The sequence below is a fragment of the Salvelinus alpinus genome, chromosome 28, assembly GCF_045679555.1.
Source record: "Salvelinus alpinus chromosome 28, SLU_Salpinus.1, whole genome shotgun sequence".
Taxonomy (NCBI): Eukaryota; Metazoa; Chordata; class Actinopteri; order Salmoniformes; family Salmonidae; genus Salvelinus; species Salvelinus alpinus.
Genome location: NC_092113.1, coordinates 38,951,741 through 38,978,004, shown reverse-complemented (window position 1 = coordinate 38,978,004; position 26,264 = coordinate 38,951,741). Strand labels below are relative to the sequence as shown.

General features: G+C 43.5%; 1 protein-coding gene across 3 annotated transcripts in view; it reads left to right on the top strand.

Moving 5' to 3' along the window:
• The window catches only part of LOC139557849 (copine-8-like), a 217,468-nt gene that overhangs the window by 131,697 nt on the left and 59,507 nt on the right, over positions 1 to 26,264 (top strand). For all 3 annotated transcript variants that reach the window (XM_071373098.1, XM_071373100.1, XM_071373099.1), the window contains 2 exons: positions 12,248 to 12,351; positions 14,096 to 14,200. In XM_071373098.1, the coding sequence (XP_071229199.1) occupies positions 12,248 to 12,351; positions 14,096 to 14,200 (209 nt within the window). The remainder of the gene's footprint in view (positions 1 to 12,247; positions 12,352 to 14,095; positions 14,201 to 26,264) is intronic.

Genomic DNA, 26,264 nt, shown 5'->3' with positions numbered 1-26,264 from the left:
AATCCACTGAACTCAGAATGGATTGGTTTATTACTATGAAGTTACAGTCCTAGTGCATCTGGCTGTAATGCACAGGCCATATAACGCAATAACCATTTTAGCATTTGTCATAAAGTGTTCTCAGGGTAAATTACGAATAGGATAATGTAAAAATACATTAAAAGCCAATGCATGATGTGCTGTCCCAATCTATCCCCCTGAACATATAGGCAGTAGCTAGCTAAAGAGAGAGCACTTTGCAGGCGTCTCCAAGCACGCTGTTCTTCAAAGACTCCGCAGCATACAGAATCGCTAGAACATTCTGTTTGAACCGTTAACAAGACCAGCCTCGAGCGCCAATAACCCATGTCCTTCAACCACGTTCACACATTTCATGACTGACAGTACAGATAGGCTAGCGCACACGCTCGTCATCTGGACACAATGTTCTGACTTACATTGTCAGGGTTAATATAACCATCATCTCTGTAAAATAATCAAATAGTCCCACACATTCCACTATGTGACTGATGTGTTGTGGTCCAAAAGTGTGCTAGAGTACTTCTGTGTGCGTGCGTGCGCGTGCGTGTGTGCGTGCATGCGTTTCCCCCAGTCCTTCAGGGGTCTGTGTGAGGTACATTAGATCTATGATGATGAAGAGTTCGCCTCACCGCCACAAAGCACCACTTACACAGCAGGCTTCTAATATAAATGCAAATTATCATTATCTTCACTCACAAGAGGTCATCTCCCCACTGTTTCAGAGTCGATTAGAGAGACAAAGGTCTGGAAAAGCAGGCACGACTGATACCTAAACTACATGGATTACATAGACTTGAACTATGAAAAATAGATACCCCTGTAAAGCTGTTTTAACGTGTAAGGAAAAAATACAGTTTATAGTTCCAGAATGTATGTGGGAATCTTATTGTCAAATGGAACTCCCAGGATTGTGAATTCTAACAACTTTAAAGCTGCCTGGTGGTTCGGGATCACTTCCATCCATCTGGATTTTGTTTACCACATCACAGGCCACCTGTGAGCAACAAATTGAGTGAGGCAGCTGAGGAGTTTCTCCAGGAAGGACATTACTACACCGCTTGTTGTGTTGAAGTCAAACCTGAGATGGATGGGGATTCTGAAACGCAACTACAGGGACTAAATAAAGTGTGTTGACAGAGAGGGAGGAGGGGGAAGATGGTGAGAGGGAAGGGGGGAAGGGGGGAGAGAGTGCAAGGAGAGAGGGGATAGAGAGAGAGAGAAGAAGGAGAGATAGAGGGAGGGGGAGAAAGAGAAGGGAAGAGACTGCAGGGAGTGAGGGAGAGCGAGAGAGAGAGAGGAGAGAGACTGAGAGAGAGTTAGTAGAGCTCTGGGTAACATTAGACAGAGAGAGTTAGTAGAGCTAGTCTGTAACTAGTCCCTGGTACTAGTCCCTGGTACTAGTCCCTGTAACTAGTCCCTGGAACTAGTCCCTGGAACTAGTCCCTGGTACTAGTCCCTGGTACTAGTCCCTGGAACTAGTCCCTGGTACTAGTCCCTGGAACTAGTCCCTGGAACTAGTCCCTGGTACTAGTCCCTGGAACTAGTCCCTGGTACTAGTCCCTGGTACTAGTCCCTGATAGAAGAAAGAGTGGATACTGAGCTGTATTATCCTCCTCTAACATCGTCCCCAGGCTGTGGTGCGCCACACTAATACTTCTCTGGTCCCCAAACCCCCAATGGGATAACCTGTAGGATGGCTGTTCCCACAATCATCTGGTCCCCAACCCCCCAATGGGATAACCTGTAGGATGGCTGTTCCCACAATCATCTGGTCCACAAACCCCCAATAGGATAACCTGTAGGATGGCTGTTCCCACAATCATCTGGTCCCCAACCCCCCAATGGGATAACCTGTAGGACGGCTGTTCCCACAATCATCTGGTCCCCAAAACCCAATGGGATAACCTGTAGGATGGCTGTTCCCACAATCATCTGGTCCCCAAAACCCAATGGGATAACCTGTAGGATGGCTGTTCCCACAATCATCTGGTCCCCAAACCCCCAATGGGATATCCTGTAGGATGGCTGTTCCCACAATCATCTGGTCCCCAAACCCCCAATGGGATAACCTGTAGGATGGCTGTTCCCACAATCATCTGGTCCCCACACCCCCATTGGGATAACCTGTAGGAAGGCTGTTCCCACAATCTTCTGGTCCCCAAACCCCCGGTGGGATAACCTGTAGGATGGCTGTTCCCACAATCATCTGGTCCCCAAACCCCCAATGGGATAACCTGTAGGATGGCTGTTCCCACAATCATCTGGTCCCCACACCCCCATTGGGATAACATGTAGGATGGCTGTTCCCACAATCTTCTGGTCCCCAAACCCCCAGTGGGATAACCTGTAGGATGGCTGTTCCCACAATCATCTGGTCCCCAAACCCCCAATGGGATAACCTGTAGGATGGCTGTTCCCACAATCATCTGGTCCACAAACCTCCAGTGAGTAACCTGTAGGATGGCTGTTCCCACAATCATCTGGTCCCCAAATCCCCATTGGGATAACCTGTAGGAAGGCTGTTCCCACAATCATCTGGTCCACAAACCCCCAATGGGATAACCTGTAGGATGGCTGTTCCCAGAATCATCTGGTCCACAAACCTCCAGTGAGTAACATGTAGGATGGCTGTTCCCACAATCATCTGGTCCACAAACCTCCAGTGAGTAACATGTAGGATGGCTGTTCCCACAATCATCTGGTCCCCAACCCCCCAATGGGATAACCTGTAGGATGGCTCTTCCCACAATCATCTGGTCCACAAATCCCGAATGGGATAACCTGTAGGATGGCTGTTCCCAGAATCATCTGGTCCCCAAACCCCAATGGGATAACCTGTAGGATGGGTGTTCCCAGAATCATCTGGTCCCCAAACCCCAATGGGATAACCTGTAGGATGGCTGTTCCCACAATCATCTGGTCCCCAAACTCCCAGTGGGTAACCTGTAGGATGGCTGTTCCCACAATCATCTGGTCCCCAAACCCCCAATGGGATAACCTGTAGGATGGCTGTTCCCACAATCATCTGGTCCACAAACCTCCAGTGAGTAACCTGTAGGATGGCTGTTCCCACAATCATCTGGTCCCCAAATCCCCATTGGGATAACCTGTAGGAAGGCTGTTCCCACAATCATCTGGTCCACAAACCCCCAATGGGATAACCTGTAGGATGGCTGTTCCCACAATCATCTGGTCCACAAACCCCCAGTGGAATAACTTGTAGGATTGCTTGCTTCACCATAGAATTAGGAATTAGAATATGAGAATGGACATAAACCTACTTTTGATGGTCCCAAGGTCAGATATGTTGGTCAGGGAGTTAGTCAACCATGATTTGCCAATGCTGTTAGAAGATATTGTTTAAAGCAATGAATGTGAATAATTTATCTGATGTTTGTATGTTAGCTAGCCAGCCAGTTTTAGAAGAATGATTCCATACGTTTTTCAAATTAACTGCCATTACGCCAAACATTCCATTCAGCAACACACTGGTTGAAATCAGTTGATGATAGGACTTAGACAAGTTGTAAATCCAACAAGTACTGATATTGTATACTAGGACACATAGCTTTGCAAGGGAACTACATCTGAGACATTTATGGTCTGTTTACATATATTTTAGAGGCTATTGATACAGAAAATTTGTATAAAACAAAATGTGGGAAAAATCAAGGGGCGTTCGGAAAGTATTCAGACCCCTTGACTTTTTCCACATGTTGTTACGTCACAGCCTTATTATAAAATTGATTAAATTATACTTTTTCCTCATCAATCTACACACAGTACACCATAATGACGAAGCAAAAACAAGGTTTTTAGAAATTTTTGCAAATGTATTAGAAATAAAAAACAGATACCTTATTTACATAAGTATTCAGACTCTTTGCTATGAGACTTGAAATTGAGCTCAGGTGCATCCTGTTTCCATTGATCATCCTTCAGATGTTTCTCCAACGTGATTGGAGTCCAACTGTGGTAAATTCAATTGATAGGACATGATTTGGAAAGGCACACACCTGTCTATATAACGTCCCATAGTTGACAGTGCATGTCAGAGCATCAACCAAGCCATGACTTTGAAGGAATTGTCCATAGAGCCCCGACACAGGATTGTATCGAGGCACAGATCTGGGGAAGGGTACCAAAACATTTCTGCAGGATTGAAGGTCCCCAAGAACAGAGTGGCCTCCATCATTCTTAAATGGAAGAAGTTTGCAACCATCAAGACTCTTCCTATAGCTGGCCACCCGGCCAAACTGAGCAATCGGGGGAGAAGCGCCTTGGTCAGGGAGGTGACCAAGAACCCGATGGTGACTGACAGAGCTCCAGAGTTTGTCTGTGGAGATGGGAGAACCTTCCAGAAGGACCACCATTTCTGCAGCACTCCACCAATCAGGCCTTTGTGTTAGAGTAACTTACAAATGTATTTTGGGATCCAGCCCTGTAAATATAATTTGCCTAGAGACGCACAAGTGGAGAAGCAAGCGCATCATTTCAAGCAATGACTTAAAGGGATTTTTGTTTCCCTGCATTTAAAATCACCATCCACGAGAAACGCCGCCTCTGAATGTCTTATGGACCTATACAGCCCGTCGAGTGCGTTCTTAGTGACAGCATCAGTTTGTGGTGGTACATAGACAGCTATGAAAAATATAGATGAAAACTCTCTTGGTAAATAGAATAGTCTGCAGCATATCATGAGGTATTCTATCTCAGGCGAGCAAAAATGTGAGACTTCCTTAACATTAGATATCGAGCACAAGCTGTTGGTAACAAAGAGACACACACACCTACTTCTTTCGTCTTACCAGTGTCTGCCGTCCGGTCTTGATGATGCATAGAAAAACCAGCAAAAAGTATATCTATGTCCTCGTTCAGACACGACTCTGAATTTTTTTGGGATATTACCGTTTTTCAGATCCCATTAAAAGATATTTATTGAATGGTGCTCATCTAGTTTGTTCTCCATTGATTGTACGTTCGCCAATAGAGCAGAGGGCAGTGGCAGTCTTTTTGCTCATCAACGTAGTCTCGTCAGGGTGCCAGTTCGCCTGCCTCTCTTTCGCTACTACTTCCTCTTTCGAGTCCCGGGCATTAGGGCCTGAGTACATGGCCCAGTTGCATAAAACACCTTAAGTACATTTTCCCCTCATCTTTCCCATAAAGTTTCCTTAAATAAAGTCAGTTACACAAAACATTTTAAGGTGGATTTCCCCCTTAAATTAAGTAAAAAATGTAAGGGTGCCCATGAGGTCAATTCTCTGCATCATTCAGTAAGGATAGAAATGAAACCACATTTGTGGAGATTAATGTTTCTTTCATCTGCTGTGGTTACAAACGGTAAAGATCAACCAGCTAGCTAGCTAATAAAAGGTGCACAATCCATGGCTACAAAGCTAGCTAGGCTAGTTAGCTATAGCTACTCTGTCAGCTAGCTTGACTTACTAGAAAGTAATATAAACAAGTTGAGAAAAAAGTAACTATAAAAACATGGTTTATTATCTTCTGAAGTATTTTGGTTATCCTGTCTTGATTGTAGAAGTTCTGTTTTGCTATCTCACAAAATGAAAGCGATCTCTTTGAGGAGACCTCTAGTCATTGAATCAGGCCGTCTCCACGGTAACCAAAAGCTATTTCTGCCATACATGCCTTCAAATTAATGCCCTTAATCAATTCCCTTTGGTAAGGGAAAATTATTCCTTAAGGTAAACCCTCAAGGGAAACACTTAAGAGGTTTCATGCAACCGGGCCATGGTCCGGAGTAAGCAGAACATCCAGAGCTGCCGACTCGTTGAAGTATATTTTTTTGTCCAAATCGAGGTAATTGATCGCTTGTTTGATGTCCAGAAGCTCTTTTCAGTCATAGGAAATGATCCGAACCTTGAGGGAAGCTTATTTGAGTCAGAAAAGGGGTGTTCATAAAATAGGGAAAATATACAAAACCATGCAGAGAACATCCAACTGACAATCTCTTAGAGAAATATATAAACTATTGGAACCAAGAACTGATGTTGGCGCAAGATGGAGGGGAAGTTAGAGCAAAACTAACAAAATTACAGTTAACGAAAATGCACACCTAATCCAATATAAACTAATGTATAGAATATATTATACAAGAGACAAAATTCACAAATTCTACAGCAGAACGTCAGAGTCACGTCTCAAGTGTAAAACTAATAATGACTCAATAAGCCATGATTTTTGGGAATGCTGCGAAGTCCAGAAGTTGTGGGTGGTGCTAGAAAGTTGTCTGTCAGAAGTATTCAAATGTACTTTTAATTAGTCTGTCTGCATATTTCAAGACATGTCATACGGGGGTGTAGTGGGATACACAACGGGCTGGACGATTCTCTTCTCATCTTGACAAAATTTATACTAAAAACTTGGAAATCAATCAATCCGCCATCATTAACATTATTATTTCAATCTTAAAATGGACGACCAAGAAAAACGAATTGGTGTGAGGATGTTAGCATGAAGGTCTGGGCAGATGAGATGTGGTCATGGTCATTGTGTGTGTGTGTCTAAGTTGTTGTTCGTTGGTATAAGTTTGTATCTTGAGTGAAAAATAGGAAATGATGACGAAACATTATGTACAAAAAAAGTTAAAATACAACGACTGTACGTGGTTATTGACTTTTTATTACTTCAAGAAATAAGTTACTTCAAACTTATCTTTTTGTGATCAATTGTTTTTACTGAGTCTGTGGCGCTCGAGGTGGCAAGCCCTCTTGCAACACCCTCACACCTCCTTCCGGGACCTACCGGAACCTTCCGAGACGGGACGCTAATGGAGCCCAGTTGAGGATTATAAGCCAATCAACTGTGTGATTGGCTGGACAATCAGCCCCAATACTTGATTACGCTGCTGCTTCTGCTGCTGCTGCTGCTGGGGGCGTGACTGGCTTTTAGGTTAAGAGCGTCTTTGTTTCTGAAGTTATACTTTAAGCATTTCTGTTGGTTAATTATGAAATAAAACGTAAGTTTGAACTGTTAACTCTGCCTCGCTGAGCCTCTGTACCCTGAGACCCTCTTAGCTCTGGTCCGTGGCAGTGGCCTCTCCCCAGGCTCTGTCACAGAGTCACATCATCAATGCAATCAATAAGAAACAAGAACATTTTACACTGAGTTTCCCCAAGTACTAAAGACTGAGATATGAGTCACAACAAGGTCCTGGTGTCACTAATTAAGATTTGCGGTGTATCAGGTGTAAAGTGATGGTTCCATATCGGTACGGTAGGTGTAAAGTGATGGTTCCATATCGGTACCGTCGGTGTGAAGTGATGGTTCCATATCGGTACCGTCTGTGTAAAGTGATGGTTCCATATCGGTACCGTCGGTGTAAAGTGATGGTTCCATATCGGTACCGTCGGTGTAAAGTGATGGTTCCATATCGGTACCGTCTGTGTAAAGTGATGGTTCCATATCGGTACGGTAGGTGTAAAGTGATGGTTCCATATCGGTACGGTAGGTGTAAAGTTATGGTTCCATATCGGTACCGTCGGTGTAAAGTGATGGTTCCATATCGGTACCGTCGGTGTAAAGTGATGGTTCCATGTCGGTACCGTCGGTGTAAAGTGATGGTTCCATGTCGGTACCGTCGGTGTAAAGTGATGGTTCCATGTCGGTACCGTCGGTGTAAAGTGATGGTTCCATGTCGGTACCGTCGGTGTAAAGTGATGGTTCCATATCGGTACCGTCGGTGTAAAGTGATGGTTCCATATCGGTACCGCCGGTGTAAAGTGATGGTTCCATATCGGTACCGTCGGTGTAAAGTGATGGTTCCATATCGGTACCGTCGGTGTAAAGTGATGGTTCCATATCGGTACCGTCGGTGTAAAGTGATGGTTCCATATCGGTACCGTCGAGTCACGCAATAGGTCGCTATCTTGTTTTGCTAAATCCATAGCTACAGCCTGGCAACACATTTAATGACTCGCTTTCTTCTATTGTTTTAAGACAGAACAACAACAACAGCAACAACAACAACAACAACAGCAACAACAACATCAGCAGCAACAACAACAGCAACAACAACAACATCAGCAACTCTAGTCACAGACAGAAACAGAGACCAAGACAGAGATAATTGCACCAATATAATAACTGGTAGAGTGATTACGTCTGAAGAGAAAACAGCAATACAACATGTTGAGTCCATTTAGTCACCACAGTTGTAATCAGCAGTTAACTTTTCTCTCACCTTCAAAATTATAATCTTGTTTTTCCAACTGTGTTGATTGGATTTTACAGAGCTAATCAGAGCTGCTCAGTTTTCAGACGAAAACATTTAATTTAATTCTGCGCTATTACATCCATCAGATATTCTATCCCAGGTACCGTTCCAAGGTCCATATTAGTAGCAATTTTAGTATAAAGCAGTATTGGGTGTACATTCTAAGTGGTATGTTAGTGTGTATAATGGAACGTAGCCTAGGGTCTGTGCTTTGAGGAGGCAGAGGTTGTAGCCCAGTTAGAGTTGTGGGCTGCTGGCCAAGGCAGACCTCGGTTTCATTGGTTCCACTTGTGCTAGGCAAGCTCAATCAACCGCAGCTAAAGTGAACAAATACTAGTTGAACCCAGGTTTGCTAGTCCAGTTGTGGGCTGCTGGCCAAGGCAGAGCTCGGTTTCATTGGTTCCACTGTGCTAGGCAAGCTCAATCAACCACAGTAAACAAATACTAGTTAAACCCAGGTCTGCGAGTCCAGTTGTGGGCTGTTGTCCAAGACCTGGAGCCTGGTTGTGGAGGTTGTGGTAGTTTGTGGAGCAGGTCAGAGGATGTACTGTGAGTGATTTGGGTCATGAGGATCGATAGAGAACATGTTTTCAGGCTCTGAGAAACCACATCATCATCTATGTGACAAAGACCTGATGGCTATTGGCTGCATTTTAGAGAGAAGAAAATGGTTTTGTCTACACATGAATGAATGACAACTTGGTGAAAATTGGGCTTCCATTCATATCTGATGACTGTGCCCTATTGAGATGCTGCAGTCTCATCCTCTATACTATACTGTATTATATGTTATTATACTGTACTGCACTGTGCTGTGCTGTATTATACTGTACTGCACTGTACTGTATTATACTGTACTGCACTGCACTGTACTGTATTATACTCTACTGCACTCTATTGTACTATTCTGTATTATATTGTACTGCACTGTACTGTATTATACTGTACTGCACTCTATTGTATTGTGCTGTATTATACTGTACTGCACTATACTGTATTATGCTGTATTATACTGTACTGCACTATACTGTATTATGCTGTATTATACTGTACTGTATTATACTGTATTGTACTGCACTATACTGTATTATGCTGTATTATACTGTACTGTACTATACTGTATTATTCTGTATTATACTGTACTGCACTATACTGTAGTATACTGTATTATACTGTAATATGCTGTATTATACTGCACTGCACTATACTGCATTATACAGTACTGCACTATACTGTATACTGTATTATACTGTACTGCATTATACTGTATTATACTGTACTACACTATACTGTATTGCACTATACTGTATTATACTGCACTATACTGTATTATACTGCACAAAACTGTATTACACTGTACTGCACTATACTGTATTATACTACACTAAACTATACTGTATTATACTGTATTATATTGTACTGCACTATACTATACTGTATTCTGTACTGCACGATAATGTATTATACTGTATTATACTGTACTGCACTATACTGTATTATGCTGTATTATACTGTACTGCACTATACTGTATTATACTGTACTGCACTATACTGTATTATACTGTATTATACTGTAATGTGCTGTATTATACTGTACTGCACTATACTGCATTATACAGTACTGCACTATACTGTATACTGTATTATACTGTACTGCATTATACTGTATTATACTATACTGCACTATGCTGTATTGTACTGCACTGTACTGTATTGTGCTGTATTATACTGTACTGTATTATACTGTATTTTACTGTATAATACTGTATTGTATTGTACTGCACTATACCGTATTATACTGTACTGTACTATACTCTATTATACTGTATTATACTATACTTTATTAGCCTGTACTATACTGTATTTTACTGTACTATAATATACTGTACTGCACTATACTGTATTGTACTGTCTTGTACTTGTACTGTACTACACTATATTGTATTATACTGTACTGCACTATACTGTACTCCACTGTACTGTATTATACTTTACTGTACTGCACTGTACTGTATTATACTGTATTATACTGTACTGCATTGTACTGTATTATACTGTACTGTACTATACTGTATTGTACTGTATTGTACTGTACTGCACTATACTGTACTGTATTATACTGTATTATACTGTACTGCACTGTACTGTATTGTACTGTATTGTACTGCACTGTACTGTATAATACTGTATTGTACTATACTGTACTGCACTATACTGTATTATGCTGTGTTATACTGTACTGCACTATACTGTATTATGCTGTGTTATACTGCACTGCACTATACTGTATTATACTGTACTGCACTATACTGTTTTATACTGTAGAATACTATTCTGTAGCATACTGTATTGTATTGTAATGTACTGCACCCGGCAGCACAGCCATTACAGACATTACTTGGCAGCACAGCCGTTACAGACATTACTCTGGCAGCACAGCCATTACAGACATTACTCTGGCAGCACAGCCATTACAGACATTACTCTGGCAGCACAGCCATTACAGACATTACTCTGGCAGCACAGCCATTACAGACATTACTCTGGCAGCACAGCCATTACAGACATTACTTGGCAGCACAGCCGTTACAGACATTACTCTGGCAGCACAGCCATGACAGACATTACTCTGGCAGCACAGCCATGACAGACATTACACTGGCAGCACAGCCATTACAGACATTACTCTGGCAGCACAGCCATGACAGACATTACACTGGCAGCACAGCTATTATAGACATTACAGTTCCCCGGGTGCCGAAGACGTGGATGTCGATTAAGGCAGCCCCCCGCACCTCTCTGATTCAGAGGGGTTGGGTTAAATCCGGAGACACATTTCAGTTGAAGGCACTCAGTTGTACAACTGACTAGGTATCCCCCTTTCCCTTTCCTTCCCATGACAGACATTACTCTGGCAGCACAGCCATTACAGCCATTACTCTGGCAGCACAGCCATTACAGACATTACATACAATACAGCCATTACGGGGTTGGGGAGCATTCATTTTTTATGTGTACCAAATAGCACCCTTGTCTCTAACTGCACCCTTGTCTCTGGTTAGAACCCTGTGGGACACCCTATTGGCCGAGGTCAAAAGGAGTGCTCTACATAGGAAATGGGGTACAATTTGGGAAGTACCCATTGTCTCCATAATGGCGGTGCGTGAACACTAAAATGCTGCCAGAATGAGTGTGATTATGATAATAATACCAGGCTTTAAAATGTATCATTAGCTGAACTAAACCCCCTCTATCCCACCCTACATACAGAGACTTAAAGGCCATTTTCATTTTCTAAACCTATTCTATTTCAGAGCCCCATTTTGTATGCACTCTCAGGCGTTTAGGGCTGTAATCACAACCTTCACAACCACAAGGTTGCACATTACATTTTAAACGTTGCTTTTCGATACTCCTAGTTTTGAATGCAGAACATGACTTGAGTAATAATTATTAATGTGTTTGTTCTTTCTTTAGCTAGGATTTTGGATTTTAAAATCAGGGCTCACTGGCTATGCGATGCTGCTGTGGTGTGTTGCTTATTAGGATGCAGCCAATGGGTTTATTTGGTCGTTCAGTGCTTTTATATCTTGGCACAAGACACCATATACAAAATACAACAGGAAGCATACAGAGAACCTGCACTCCTGCTGGAGATTTACAATGTAATGTCTCCTCTCTCTCCCTCTCTGTCCCCTCTCTCTGTCTTTTTCTCCGTTCTCTCTCTTGGTCATCTCTCTCACTCTGCCTCCCTCCATCTCCCACCCTCCATCTCTCTCTCTCTCTCTCTCTGTCCCCCTCACTCTCTCTGTCCCCCTCACTCTCTCTCTCTCTGCCCTCCCTCTCTCTGCCCCCCCTCCCTCTCTCTCTCTTTCGCTCTCTTCCCCTCTCTCTCTGCCACCCCCTCTTCCCCTCTCTCTCTGCCCCCCCCTCTCTGTCCCCCCTCTCTCTCTCTTTCTCCCTCTTCCTCTCTCTCTCTCTCTGCTCCAGGAAGTTGCCACCATGCAGTTCTGTGCCCACAAGCTGGACAGGAAAGACTTCTTTGGGAAGTCGGACCCCTTCCTGGTCTTCTATCGGAGTAACGAGGATGGAACGTGAGTTCTTCATTCCTGTTTTTCTGTTTGTTTTCTGGCTCTAATCTACTGTTTTACCAAAGAGAAGTATGAGGGCAAAATGTTGTAGTGGCCCCACCTCTTGACGGGCAGAGAGAAAATATTACATTTATTTCCAACAATTCTACACATTATACCATGGGGCGGAGAGAAAATGCTGCAGTTTTAAAGCAAGTTACCTGAAATTCTACCAATTTTGCCATGGGTCGGAGAGCAATATGTGCAGTTTTGAAGCACATTTTCTGCAATTCTACAAATGTTATGTGGTGTTAATGATATCTGAGTGACAGTGACTAACATTATTAATGGGAGGAGTTAGGGCTCCTGGGCACAGTTCGGTATTCAGCCTACCTTGTCACAACACAACTGATTGGCTCAAACGCATTAAGGAAAGAAATTCCACAAATTAACTTTTAAGGAGGCACACCTGTTAATTGAAAAACATTCCTGATGACTATCTCATCAAGCTGGTTGAGAGAATGCCAAGAGTGTGCAAAGCTGTCATCAAGGTAAAGGGTGGCTATTTGAAGAATCTCAAACATAAAATATATTTAGATTCGTTTAAAACTTTTTAGCTTACTACATGATTCCATATGTATTATTTCATAGTTTTGACAGAACTCTAGAGTTCCTCTGTGTAGATGGGAGAACCTTCCAGAAGGACAACCATCGCTTCAGAACTCCACCAATCAGGCCTTTATGGTAGAGTGGCCAGATGGAAGCTACTCCTCAGTAAAAGGCACATGACAGCCCGCTTGGAGTTTGCCAAAAGGCACCTAAAGACTCTCAGACCATGAGAAACAAGATTCTCTGGTCTGATGAAACCATGATTGAACTCTTTGGCCTGAATGCCAAGCGTCACGTCTGGAGGAAACCTGGCACCATCCCTACGGTGAAGCATGGTGGTGGCAGCATAATGCTGTGGGGATGTTTTTCAGCGGCAGGGACTGGGAGACTAGTTAGGATTGAGGGAAAGATGAACGGAGCAAAGTACAGAGAGATCCTTGATGAAAACCTCCTCCAGAGCACTCAGGACTTCAGACTGGGGTGAAGGTTCACCTTCCAACAGGACAATGACCCTAAGCACACAGCCAAGACAACACAGGAGTGACTTCGGAACAAGTCTCTGAATGTCCTTGAGTGGCCCATTCAGAGCCCGGACTTGAACCCGATCAAACATCTCTGGAGAGACCTGAAAATAGCTGTGCAGCAACATTCCCCATCCAACCTGACAGAGCTTGAGAGGAGCTGCAGAGAAGAATGGGAGAAACTCCCCAAATACAGGTGTGCCAAGCTTGTAGCGTCATACCCAAGAAGACTCAAGGCTGTAATCGCTGCCAAAGGTGCTTCAAGAAAGTACAGTGTAAAGGGTCTGAATACTTATGTAAATGTGATATTTCATTTTTTTATTTTATTTTATACATTTGCCAACAATTCTATAACCTGTTTTTGCTATGTCATTATGGGGTTTTGTGTGTAGATTGATGAAGGAAATGTTTAATTTAATCCATTTTAGAATAAGTCTGTAACGTAACAAAATGTGGAAAAAGTCAAGGGGTCCGAATACTTTCGTAATGTATGTTTTTAACTATATATTTAAATGTTTAGCTAAGTGTTCAAACAAGACTATATCCATGGTAGAGTTAAGTAGGTGCTAGGTGTTAGGTTGCGGAAGATGGGTAAGGGAAGTTGTTGTCGGGCTGTATTCATTCTTCCGTCTGTCCAGGTTTACTATCTGCCACAAGACGGAGGTTGTGAAGAACACTCTAAACCCAGTGTGGCAGGCCATCGCCATTCCTGTCAGAGCACTGTGCAACGGAGACTTCGAAAGGTACTGTTATACACTCACACAGATGGATATAGACACACAGACACACATACAGATAGAAAAACAGATTTCAAAAACAGATTCAACCACAAAGACCAGGGAGGTTTTCCAATGCTTCGCAATGAAGAACACCTATTGGAAGAAAAACAGACATTGAGTATCCCTTTGAGCATGGTGATGTTATTAATTACACTTTGGATTGTGTATCAATACATCCAGTCACTACAAAGATACAGGCGTCCTTCCTAACTCAGTTGCTGGAGAGAAAGGAAACCGCTCAGGGTTTTCACCATGAGGCCAATGGTGACTTTAAAACAGTTACAGAGTTTAATGGCTGTAATAGGAGAAAACTGAGGATGGATCAACAACATTGCAGTCACTCCACAATACTAACCTAATTGACAGAGTGAAGAGAAGGAAACCTGTACAGAATATAAATATTCCAAAACATGCATCCTGTTAGCAAACAAGGCACTGGTTGGGGCAAATCCAATACAACACATTACTGAGTACCACTCTCTATATTTTCAAGCATAGTGGTGGCTGCATCATGTTATGGGTATGCTTGTAATCATTAAGTAGTGGGGAGTTTTTCCGGATAAAAAAAGAAACGTAATGAAGCTAAGCACAGGCAAAATCCTAGAAGGAGACTTGGTTCAGTCTGCTTTCCACCAGTCACTGGGATATTAATTTACCTTTCAGCAGGACAATAACCTGAAACACAAGGCCAAATCTACACTGGAGTTGTTTACCAAGAAGACAGTCAATGTTCCTGAGTGGCAGAGTTACAGTTTTGACTTAAATCTACTTGAAAATCTATGGCAAGACCTGAAAATGGTTGTCAAGCAATGATCAACAACCAATTTGACAGAGCTCGAAGAATTTAGAAAATAATAATGGGCAAATGTTGCACAATCCAGATGTGGAAAGCTCTTAGAGACTTACCCAGAAAGACTCACAGCTCTTAGCGACTTACCCAGAAAGACTCACAGCTCTTAGAGACTTAACCAGAAAGACTCACAGCTCTTAGAGACTTACCCAGAAAGACTCACAGCTCTTAGAGACTTACCCAGAAAGACTCACAGCTCTTAGAGACTTACCCAGAAAGACTCACAGCTCTTAGAGACTTAACCAGAAAGACTCACAGCTCTTAGAGACTTACCCAGAAAGACTCACAGCTCTTAGAGACTTACCCAGAAAGACTCACAGCTCTTAGAGACTTACCCAGAAAGACTCACAGCTCTTAGAGACTTACCCAGAAAGTCAGCTGTAATAGCTACCAAAGGTGCTTCTACAAATTATTGGCTCGGAAGTCTGAATTCTTATGTAAATGAGATATTTCTGTATTTCATATTCAATAAATGTTTTCACTTTGTCATTATGTGGTATTGTGTGTAGATGGGTGAGGGGGAAAAAAATCAATTTAATCCATTTCGAATTCAGGCTGTTACACAACAAAATGTGGAATAAGTCGATGGGTATGAATTATTTCTGAAGGCACTGTATATATGAGCCCAAAAACCTGAAATAAAATAATCATTGTGCTGTTATACAATACATAGCCTTCCGCATATTATGCAGAAAAACATCAAACAAACTGATTTAAGATGTCTTTGGTACATCATTACTAGCCCAGTGGTACCCAAACTTTTATACTTCCGTACCCCTTCAAACATTCAACCTCCAGCTGTACCCCCTCTAGCACTAGGATCAACGCACTCTCAAATGTTGTTTTTTGCCATCATTGTAAGTCTGCCACACACACACACACACTATACGATACATTTATTAAACATAAAAATGAGTGTGAGTTTTTGTCACAACCCGGCTCGTGAGAAGTGACAAAGAGCTCTTATAGGACCAGGGCACAAATAATAATATAAAAATAATAATCAATCATTTTGCTCTTTATTTAGCCATCTGACATATAAAACCTTATTTGTTCATCGACAATTGTGAATAACTCACCACAAGTTAATGAGAAGGGTGTGCTTGAAAAGATGCACATAACTCTGCAATGTTGGATTGTATTGGGGAGAGTCTCAGTCTTAAATCATTTTCCACACACAGTCTGTGCCTGTATTTAGTTTTCATGCTAGTGAGGGCTGAGAATCCACTCTCACATAGGTACGTGGTTGCAAAGGGCATCAGTGTCTTAACAGCGTGATTTGCCAAGGCAGGATTCTCTGAGCGCAGCCCAATACAGAAATCTGGCAGTGGCTTCTGATTAAATAACATTTTCACAGAACCGCTTGTTGCAATTTTGATGAGGCTCTCTTGTTCATATATCGGTAAGTGGACTGGAGGCAGGGCATTACATTTACATTTACATTTTAGTCATTTAGCAGACGCTCTTATCCAGAGCGACTTACAGTAGAGTGCATACATTTTATTACATTTTTACATACTGAGACAAGGATATCCCCTACCGGCCAAACCCTCCCTAACCCGGACGACGCTATGCAAATTGTGCGTCGCCCCACGGACCTCCCGGTTGCGGCCGGCTGCGACAGAGCCTGGGCGCGAACCCAGCCCAGCCTGGGCGCGAACCCAGAGACTCTGGTGGCGCAGCTAGCACTGCGATGCAGTGAAAGGGATAACGAATCCAGTTGTTTGTGTCATCCGTTTCGGGAAAGTACCTACGTAATTGCGCACCCAGCTCACTCAGCTCCTTCGCTATATCACATTGGACATTGTTCGTAAGCTTGAGTTAATTTGCACACAAAAAATCATACAATGATGGAAAGACCTGTGTGTTGTCCTTGTTAATGCAGACAGACAAGAGCTCCAACTTCTTAATCATCGCCTCAATTATGTCCCGCACATTGAATATAGTTGCAGAGAGTCTCTGTAATCCTAGATTCAGATCATTCAGGCGAGAAAAAACATCCCCCAGATAAGCCAGTCGTGTGAGAAACTTGTCATCATGCAAGCAGTCAGACAAGTGAAATTATGGTCAGCAAAGAAAACTTTAAGCTCGTCTCTCAATTAAAAAAACGTGTCAATACTTTGCCCCTTGATAACTAGCGCACTTCTCTATGTTGTAAAAGCGTTACATGGTTGCTGCCCATATCATTGCGTAATGCAGAAAATACACGAGAGTTCAGGGGTCTTGCTTTAACAAAGTTAACCATTTTCACTGTAGTGTCCAAAACATCTTTCAGGCTGTCAGGCATTCCCTTGGCAGCAAGAGCCTCTCGGTGGATGCTGCGGTGTAGCTAAGGGTCGTCGGGAGCAACTGCTTGCACACACATTACCACTCCACTATGTCTCCCTGTCATGGCTTTTGCGCCATCAGTACAGATACCAACACATCTTGACCACCAAAGTCCATTTGATGTCACAAAGCTGTCCAGTGCTTTAAAAATATCCTCTCCTGTTGTCCTGGTTTCCAGTGGTTTGCAGAAGAGGATGTCTTCCTTAATTGACCCCCCATAAACGTAAAGACATATACCAGGAGCTGTGCCAGGCCCGCCACGTCTGTTGACTCATCCAGCTGTAACGCATAGAATTCACTGGCTTGTATGCGAAGCAGTAATTGTTTCAAAACATCTCCTGCCATGTCACTGATGCGTCGTGAAACAGTGTTGTTTGAAGTCATTGTCTGTATAGTTGTTTTGGCATTTTCCCCCAGCATTGTCCCAGCCATATCCGCGGCAGCAGGAAGAATTAAGTACTCCACAATTTGTTTCTAAAAGAGTGAAGGTTTCATCAAGTTGTGAGATAGTACTTTTGCACGTATAACACACTGTGGCTGAGGAAAGGCACTACTCCCAATATAAGTGAACCCCAAATCAATGTAGTTCTCATCATATTTGCGCCTCTCCGATGGTCCAACGTCCCTGTCTGTTGTTCGGTGCTTTCCCGGGTAAGGGTGCAGTAGCTCTTCGGCTGCATCAGATTCATAACTGTCAATGTCAATGCTAGCTGGGCTAACAACAAATGTAGAATTACTGATGCTAGCATTGGATGTGCTCGTGGAAGCAGAACAACTTGTTTTGTCGACAGGTGCAGGTGTAGTACTGCTGGTAGTTGCAGTACTACCAGTAGAGCTGGTATGTGTCTCTATGGACGCGGGCCTTACATTTTTTAACCATTAATCAATTTTCGAGCAAACGGAATGAGCAGCGGCTACGTCTGGCTACATACGGACCGTTAGTGGAATTCCCGCGATAGAGCAACGGTTAATGTGATTGGATGTTAATTATTTGACTAGGCTACCTGTATTTGACATTGTGTTGGTTATTTCGCTGAACACCTAGATGGTTTAATGTTATTTTTGACAGTGAAACGAGGCTACTCAGGCGAGAGAAAAAAACTCACCCACATGTATAGCCCCGTTGGAAAATATAAATGTACTGTTCGAAAATGTGAATTATTATTATAATATGTTTTTTTAAAATGTGAATCACCTTTTTCTTTAGCGTACCCCAGTTTGTGAATACCTGATCTATATATATATATATATATAGTTAAATTCTAGTAATCACCTTTGAGTGTGGACTGTATTAGTATGCATACTGGATGGACTGGTTACCTTACGCTCCAAACTTTCTATCCATGAGTCTGGGAGATATCTTATAGGCCTCGGCGATACTGTTGGTTCATTAATTGTGCAGAGTTAGCCTACAATTATAGTGATCTTGTATTTGATTTTGAAAAGCCTAGTATGAGGGCATTTTGTTTATATTTTCAGAAAATGAATATGATGGCACATTACCTTTAGCTACAGAATGTCTCACCACCGTGTGTTTCCATCTCCTCTTCTCTCTCTTTCATTCCTTTAGCTACAGAATACCTCCCCACCGTGCGTTTCCATCTCCTCTTCTCTCTCTTTCATTCCTTTAGCTACAGAATACCTCACCACTGTGCGTTTCCATCTCCTCCTCTCTCTCTTTCATTCCTTTCTTCAGCACGCAGAGAGAGGGGCTGTAAACAGTTTAATTAAATGTTTTCGTTGTGAAAACATGTTACTATCGATGTCACCGAACAGATTTAATTTGTTTTCCCAAATGAAGCACTGGGTAGCAGCAGGAACAGGGTTGGAGAGCCCCTGGAATACAGAGTTTGGGCGGAATATCACCTGTTACACAGCGAGAGGCTGCATGCTCTTCACACAGTGTAAAAGACTTTACAATTTACATACATTTAAAAACCATTAACATGTTGTGTGTGTGTGTGTGTGTGTGTGTGTGTGTGTGTGTGTGTGTGTGTGTGTGTGTGTGTGTGTGTGTGTGTGTGTGTGTGTGTGTGTGTGTGTGTGTGTGTGTGTGTAAGTAATTTGACATGTTAATAAAGACTAAATAGGGTGGCGCAGTGGTCTAGGGCACTGCATCGCAGCGCTAGATGAGCCACCAGAGACTCTGGGTGCACAATTGGCCTAGCGTCGTCCGAGTTAGGGAGGGTTTGGCCGGTAGGGATATACTTGTCTCATCGCGCACCAGCGACTCCTGTGGCGGGCCGGGCGCAGTGCGGGCTAACCAAGGTCGCCAGGTGCACGGTATTTCCTCCGACACATTGGTGCGGCTGGCTTCCGGGTTGGAGGTGCGCTGTGTTAAGAAGCAGTGCGGCTTGGTTGGGTTGTGTTTCGGAGGACGCTTGGCTTTCGACCTTCGTCTCTCCCGAGCCCGTACGGGAGTTGTAGCGATGAGACAAGATAGTAACTAATAACAATTGGATACCATGAAATTGGGGAGAAAAAGGGGGTAAATTATTATTTATTTTTTTATAAATAAAAAATAAAGTCTAAATTAAATTGACAATAGTCTGATGGGTAAAAATACGATCACTTGATGAGAGAACAGCGTGTGCAGCCTGAGGCAAGCAACAGAGAGCAAGATTTATTTTCAACTTTCTCAACTCATCGACAATCTTGCAGCCCATATATGTTAAGATTTTTAAAACATTCTAAGGTTTGTATCATTCACAACTAAAGTTGCCAAATAACTCTGAATCTATCTTACAGGAACTTGTTTCAAATGACTTTTATGCTCAACATAGTCCGTTCATATGTACACTCTCACTCTAGAACGGTGAAAAACATCCTTTCTATTTTATTCAGCTAAGTTCAATTATATTCTTACTAGAAACTCATAGAATATAAAATAATGGCACGGGACTTCAAAACATATTTTTGTCAGTTAAACGAAAAAGCCTACAGCCTATGGCAATAGAACATAGGCCAATTCATATTCTGTTCTTCTGAAATAAATTTTCTTCATATCATAATGTCTTTTTAGACCTGCCAAAAATAAATAATGGATTTACTTTGAAGACGTACATTATATTGATATATTAAACTTTTTAAAATGTAGATGTTCCAAATGCTCGCACCAGTTGCTTGTATTCATGGAGGCCTGGAGATGATAAATGTGTTTATGGTAATTAATGGTCAATTACATTGAGACCAGCAATCTTTTGCATGACAATAACCGGATGACAAAATGTCATAACCGCCACAGCCTTAGTCATGCCAATAAAGCAATTTGATTTGATTTGAATTGAAAGACACAGAGAGATAGACACAGAGAGATAGACACCACAGAAAGATAGACACAGAGAGATAGACACAGAGAGATAGACACCACAGAAAGATAGACACAGAGAGATAGACACAGAGAGATAGACACAGAGAGATAGACACAGAGAGATAGACACAGAGAGATAGACACAGAGAGATAGACATAGAAAGATAGACACAGAGAGATAGACACAGAGAGATAGACACCACAGAGAGATAGACACAGAGATATAGACACAGAGAGATAGACACCACAGAGAGATAGACACCACAGAAAGATAGACACAGAGAGATAGACACAGAGATATAGACACAGAGAGATAGACACAGAGAGATAGACACAGAGAGATAGACACAGAGAGATAGACACAGAGATGTAGACACAGAGAGATAGACACAGAGAGATAGACACAGAGAGATAGACACAGAGAGATAGACATAGAAAGATAGACACAGAGAGATAGACACAGAGAGATAGACACCACAGAGAGATAGACACAGAGATATAGACACAGAGAGATAGACACCACAGAGAGATAGACACCACAGAAAGATAGACACAGAGATATAGACACAGAGAGATAGACACAGAGAGATAGACACAGAGAGATAGACACAGAGAGATAGACACAGAGATGTAGACACAGAGAGATAGACACAGAGAGATAGACACAGAGATGTAGACACAGAGAGATAGACACAGAGAGATAGACACAGAGAGATAGACACAGAGAGATAGACACCACAGAAAGATAGACACAGAGAGATAGACACAGAGAGAAAGACACAGAAAGATAGACACAGAGAGATAGACACAGAGATATAGACACAGAGAGATAGACACAGAGATATAGACACTGTAAGAACCGACGCTGGAGATGAGAAACAGGTACAGGAAGTTGAACATTTAATTTACACAGACATGGAACAGGACATGAACAGCGTCAGAACCCGGTAACACAACAACACAGAACCCGGTAACACAACGACACAGAACCCGGTAACACAACGACACAGAACCCGGCAACACAACGACATACGAACATTAATGCAGAGGCGGGGAACAACCTCGGGAACAGACAGATATAGGGGAGGAAATAAACACAGGAGAGTGAGTCCAGGTGAGTGTAATGAATCGCTGAAGCGCGTGACGAGGGGAGCAGGAGTGCGTAATGATGGTGGCAGGAGTGCGTAATGCAGGGCAGCCTGGCACCCTCGAAGCGCCAGGGAGGGTGAGCGGGAGCAGGCATGACAGACACAGAGAGATGAACATAGAGGCCTTATCAATCTCTGCAACCGAGACTTCGACAGGTAGGACACACACACTATAACACACACACACACACACACACACTATAACACACACACACACACTCATAATGGGGGAATGGGGGCGGTGGCACAATTTTGATATTGGTGTAATCATTTCAAAATGTGTCAGCCGAAGCGAATTTAGATTTTATTTTTTATTGTTATTTTATCTGTGGCTCAAATGTAAAGTTATTACACCCCTATATCTCTCTAACTGCCTGCTGGAGCTTGGCTTGGCTGCTCATTGATCTGCAGGGTTGGCAATAGCATTTCAGATAAGGCTCTGATTGACTGCTTCTTCCAGAGGCTGGCGTGCCAAACGTAACCCTATATAGTGCACTACTTTAGACCCAATACCTAGGGCCCTGGTCAGGAGTAGTGCACTACAAAGGGAAATAAGGTGCAATTTGGGGCACAGGCCATGAGAGAGAGAGAGAGAGAGAGAGAGAGAGAGAGAGAGAGAGAGAGAGAGAGAGAGAGAGAGAGAGAGAGAGAGAGAGAGAGAGAGAGAGAGAGAGAGAGAGAGAGAGAGAGAGAGAGAGAGAGAGAGAGAGAGAGAGAGAGAGAGAGAGAGAGAGAGAGAGAGAGAGAGAGAGAGAGAGAGAGAGAGAGAGAGAGAGAGAGAGAGAGAGAGAGAGAGAGAGAGAGAGAGAGAGAGAGAGAGAGAGAGAGAGAGAGAGAGAGAGAGAGAGAGAGAGAGAGAGAGAGAGAGAGAGAGAGAGAGAGAGAGAGAGAGAGAGAGAGAGAGAGAGAGAGAGAGAGAGTTCCAAATTAAGCAGCAACAGCTGAAAAGATGAGCTCCTAAAAAAAATATTGAATTTTACATGGTTTTTAGAGGAAAGTATATCGAAAAAAAGCAAAAGAAAACTGCAAGACTGATTAGGAGACCAAACAAGCAGCAAACAAAGAAGAAAGGCCTTCGAAAAAAGTAAAATTATACAATTTTCTTAGCTAGCTAAGTTGTTTACCTGTTGCTAGGCAGTTGCTAGGGACTCTCCTGAAAGAAGCTAGCTAGCTAACAAGGAGAGAGAGAGAGAGAGAGGTCATGATCAGATGATCAGATGAGCTCCTGCATTTTTCAGCATTTTCTTTAAAAAAGATAGATTTAGAGTTAGTTAAACTTGGATTTTTTGTGGAACTGAGAGAGATACAGCTTCAACTGTATTCAACTGTAACTGACTTGATACAGCTTCAACTAGCACTGACGTGTCAAGTGAGAGGTGTCAAAGACCATTAGCCCAACAATGGCAGGAGAGTCGAATAGTCTACCCCAACCAAATGGAGAGGCCTTAGAAGCTCCCTCCTGCTGTTCAGAGGTAATTAAAATACAGTACCCTGTGAGTGTAAAGAATGATAAGGCAAGAAAAGAGCACAAAATGAAGCTCCTTATGGAAAATCAAGAGACACTTTTTGCTGACTATTACAAAAATGGGAACATCAGCAACCTTATCTTCCACACAAACCATCCCCTGGCATGGCACAGTGCTATATTAGCACACTACCCCTCTGTTAAGAGAGGGGGGGTTAACGAGGGGTGGAAACTCAGGATACTTGACAACGAGGACTCTGAGTCAGCTAACATAAATCTATATAAGTCTGGAACAGTATTGGTACAGGGCAACCCCAAACAGTTTCAGCTGGACTTTTACCTAATCAAAGAATTAGCCCAGCAGGAGAAGCTCTCCCTTGATAAAGATACCCCCACCCCAAGCGGGTCAGACCAGACCTCTTCATCATATAACCCCACAGACGAGCAACCCTCAGCAGACAGTCAACCTCCCAGTACAGAGCACTTCTCCCTCATTGAAATGAAGGATAAATTCACCCAGCTGGAGGTAAGGCAGGTGGAGCTGGAACAGCAGGTGATTACACTCCAGTCAGCACAGACCCAGACAACAGTCCAGCACAACAACCCCTTAACCAGACCAGGAGAGCTGGAGGTGGAGAGAGACATATCTGCACTCTGGACAGTGGTGAGACAACTTCAACAGGAGAAAGAGCAGAAGCAGGAGCAGAACAAAGCACTAGAGGAGAGGATCAGACTGCTGGAGGAGAGGGAGAGGGGGATGGAGGAGAGGATCAGACTGCTGGAGGAGAGGTTGAGGGGGATGGCATGTGACAGAGAACAACCCACTAGGGAGGTGGCCATCCCCACAGAGACGCCAGCAGAACAGCCCACCTCAGCACCGGACAAAAGTCTCGACACCACAGCAGAACAGTCCACACCAGACCCTGACCATAGAGTCAACATCACAGCAGAACAGACAAAAGAAAAAACCCAAGCCCAGCAGCTCTCACCCCCCCTGAGCACCCCCCCTGTCAGCCACCCTGATAGCCCTCCTGACAACCCCCCCACACCCACTGAGAACAAACACAAGACACAGATTGTTCTCCTTATGGACTCAAATGGGAAATATATAGAAGAAAAAAAACTTTTTCCCAAACACAGTGTGTCTAAACTCTGGTGTCCAAACACCCAGCGCGCCCTAGACCTTCTGTCTGAGGACAAACTAGGCTCACCTAGCCACATAATAATACACACAGGCACAAACGACCTGAGAGCAAAGCAGGAAAGGGTGGCCACAGCACTGAAGGGAGTGATTGAAAAAGCTTCTTCTACTTTCCCCAATGCACAAGTGGTTATCTCCACCCTGCTACCACGAAAAGACTTCCACCCTGCTACAATACAGCGGGTAAACGCAAGCATTTCCCGTGACTGTGCCTCAAAACCAAATGTTTTCCTGGCCCACCACTCCACCCTGGACTTGAACAGCCTCTATGACCAGGTCCACCTCTATAAGGCAGCAGTGCCCACCTTTGTCCGGACTCTAAAGGACATCGCTCTCAAACGCAGCCCCAACACTTCACACAGGAGCAACAGATCAATAGACACCCCACCCAGACCAGCGAGACACCCTCCAAGACCTGCAGGACCCCCCCGTGGACCTACACATAGAGGACCCACGCCAAGAGGACTTACATCCAGACCACAGCACCCCCAGACACATCCACACCACCAACCCAACCAATCAACACCCCCCCACATCAACCATGCCCACACCCCATTTAGGCCCCCTCAGATCAGACCTATGCCACTCCTGCCCACCCCATGCACCCCACCCCCGCAAAGAGAGCATCAACATGGAAGTCACACATACGCCCAGGTAGTGAGCGGGCAAACAGGCCCAACCCCCACTCTTACACTCGCCCAAGCCAACGGCATGTACCAGATGCTCAGCAGGCTCTGCTCACACTTACTGGCCTGAGGCCAAACCACACGGCCAACAACATTGGACACTTTATGGAACAAAAAGCCTTCACTATATCATCCTGGAATATCCAAGGCCTGAGGTCATCTGCCTTTGGCCTAAAGAGCAGGAACACGGACTTCACCAAAGAAATCAGTAATGCAGACATTGTCATCCTGCAAGAAACATGGTATAGCGGAGACGGACCCACTGGTTGCCCTCTAGGTTACAGAGAGCTGGTAGTCCCATCCACCAAACTACCAGGTGTGAAACAGGGAAGGGACTCAGGGGGAATGCTAATTTGGTATAGAGCAGACCTAACTCACTCCATTAAATTAATCAAAACAGGAACATTTTACATTTGGCTAGAAATTCAAAAGGAAATTATCTTAACAGAGAAAAATGTCCTCCTGTGTGCTACCTATATCCCCCCACTAGAATCCCCATACTTTAATAAAGACAGCTTCTCCATCCTGGAGGGGGAAATCAATCATTTCCAGGCCCAGGGACATGTATTAGTCTGTGGCGACCTAAATGCCAGAACTGGACAAGAACCTGACACCCTCAGCACACAGGGGGACAAACACCTGCCTGCAGGTGACAGCATTCCCTCCCCCATATGCCCCCCTAGGCACAACTATGACAACATAACCAACAAAAACGGGTCACAACTCCTGCAGCTCTGTCGCACGCTGGGTATGTACATAGTCAATGGTAGGCTTCGAGGGGACTCCTATGGTAGGTTCACCTATAGCTCATCTCTTGGCAGTAGCACTGTAGACTACTTTATCACTGACCTCAACCCAGAGTCTCTCAGAGCGTTCACAGTCAGCCCACTGACACCCCTATCAGACCACAGCAAAATCACAGTCTACTTGAACAGAGCAATACTCAATCATGAGGCATCAAAGCCAAAGGAACTGAGTAACATTAAGAAATGCTATAGATGGAAGGAATGCAGTTTGGAAACCTACCAAAAAACAATTAG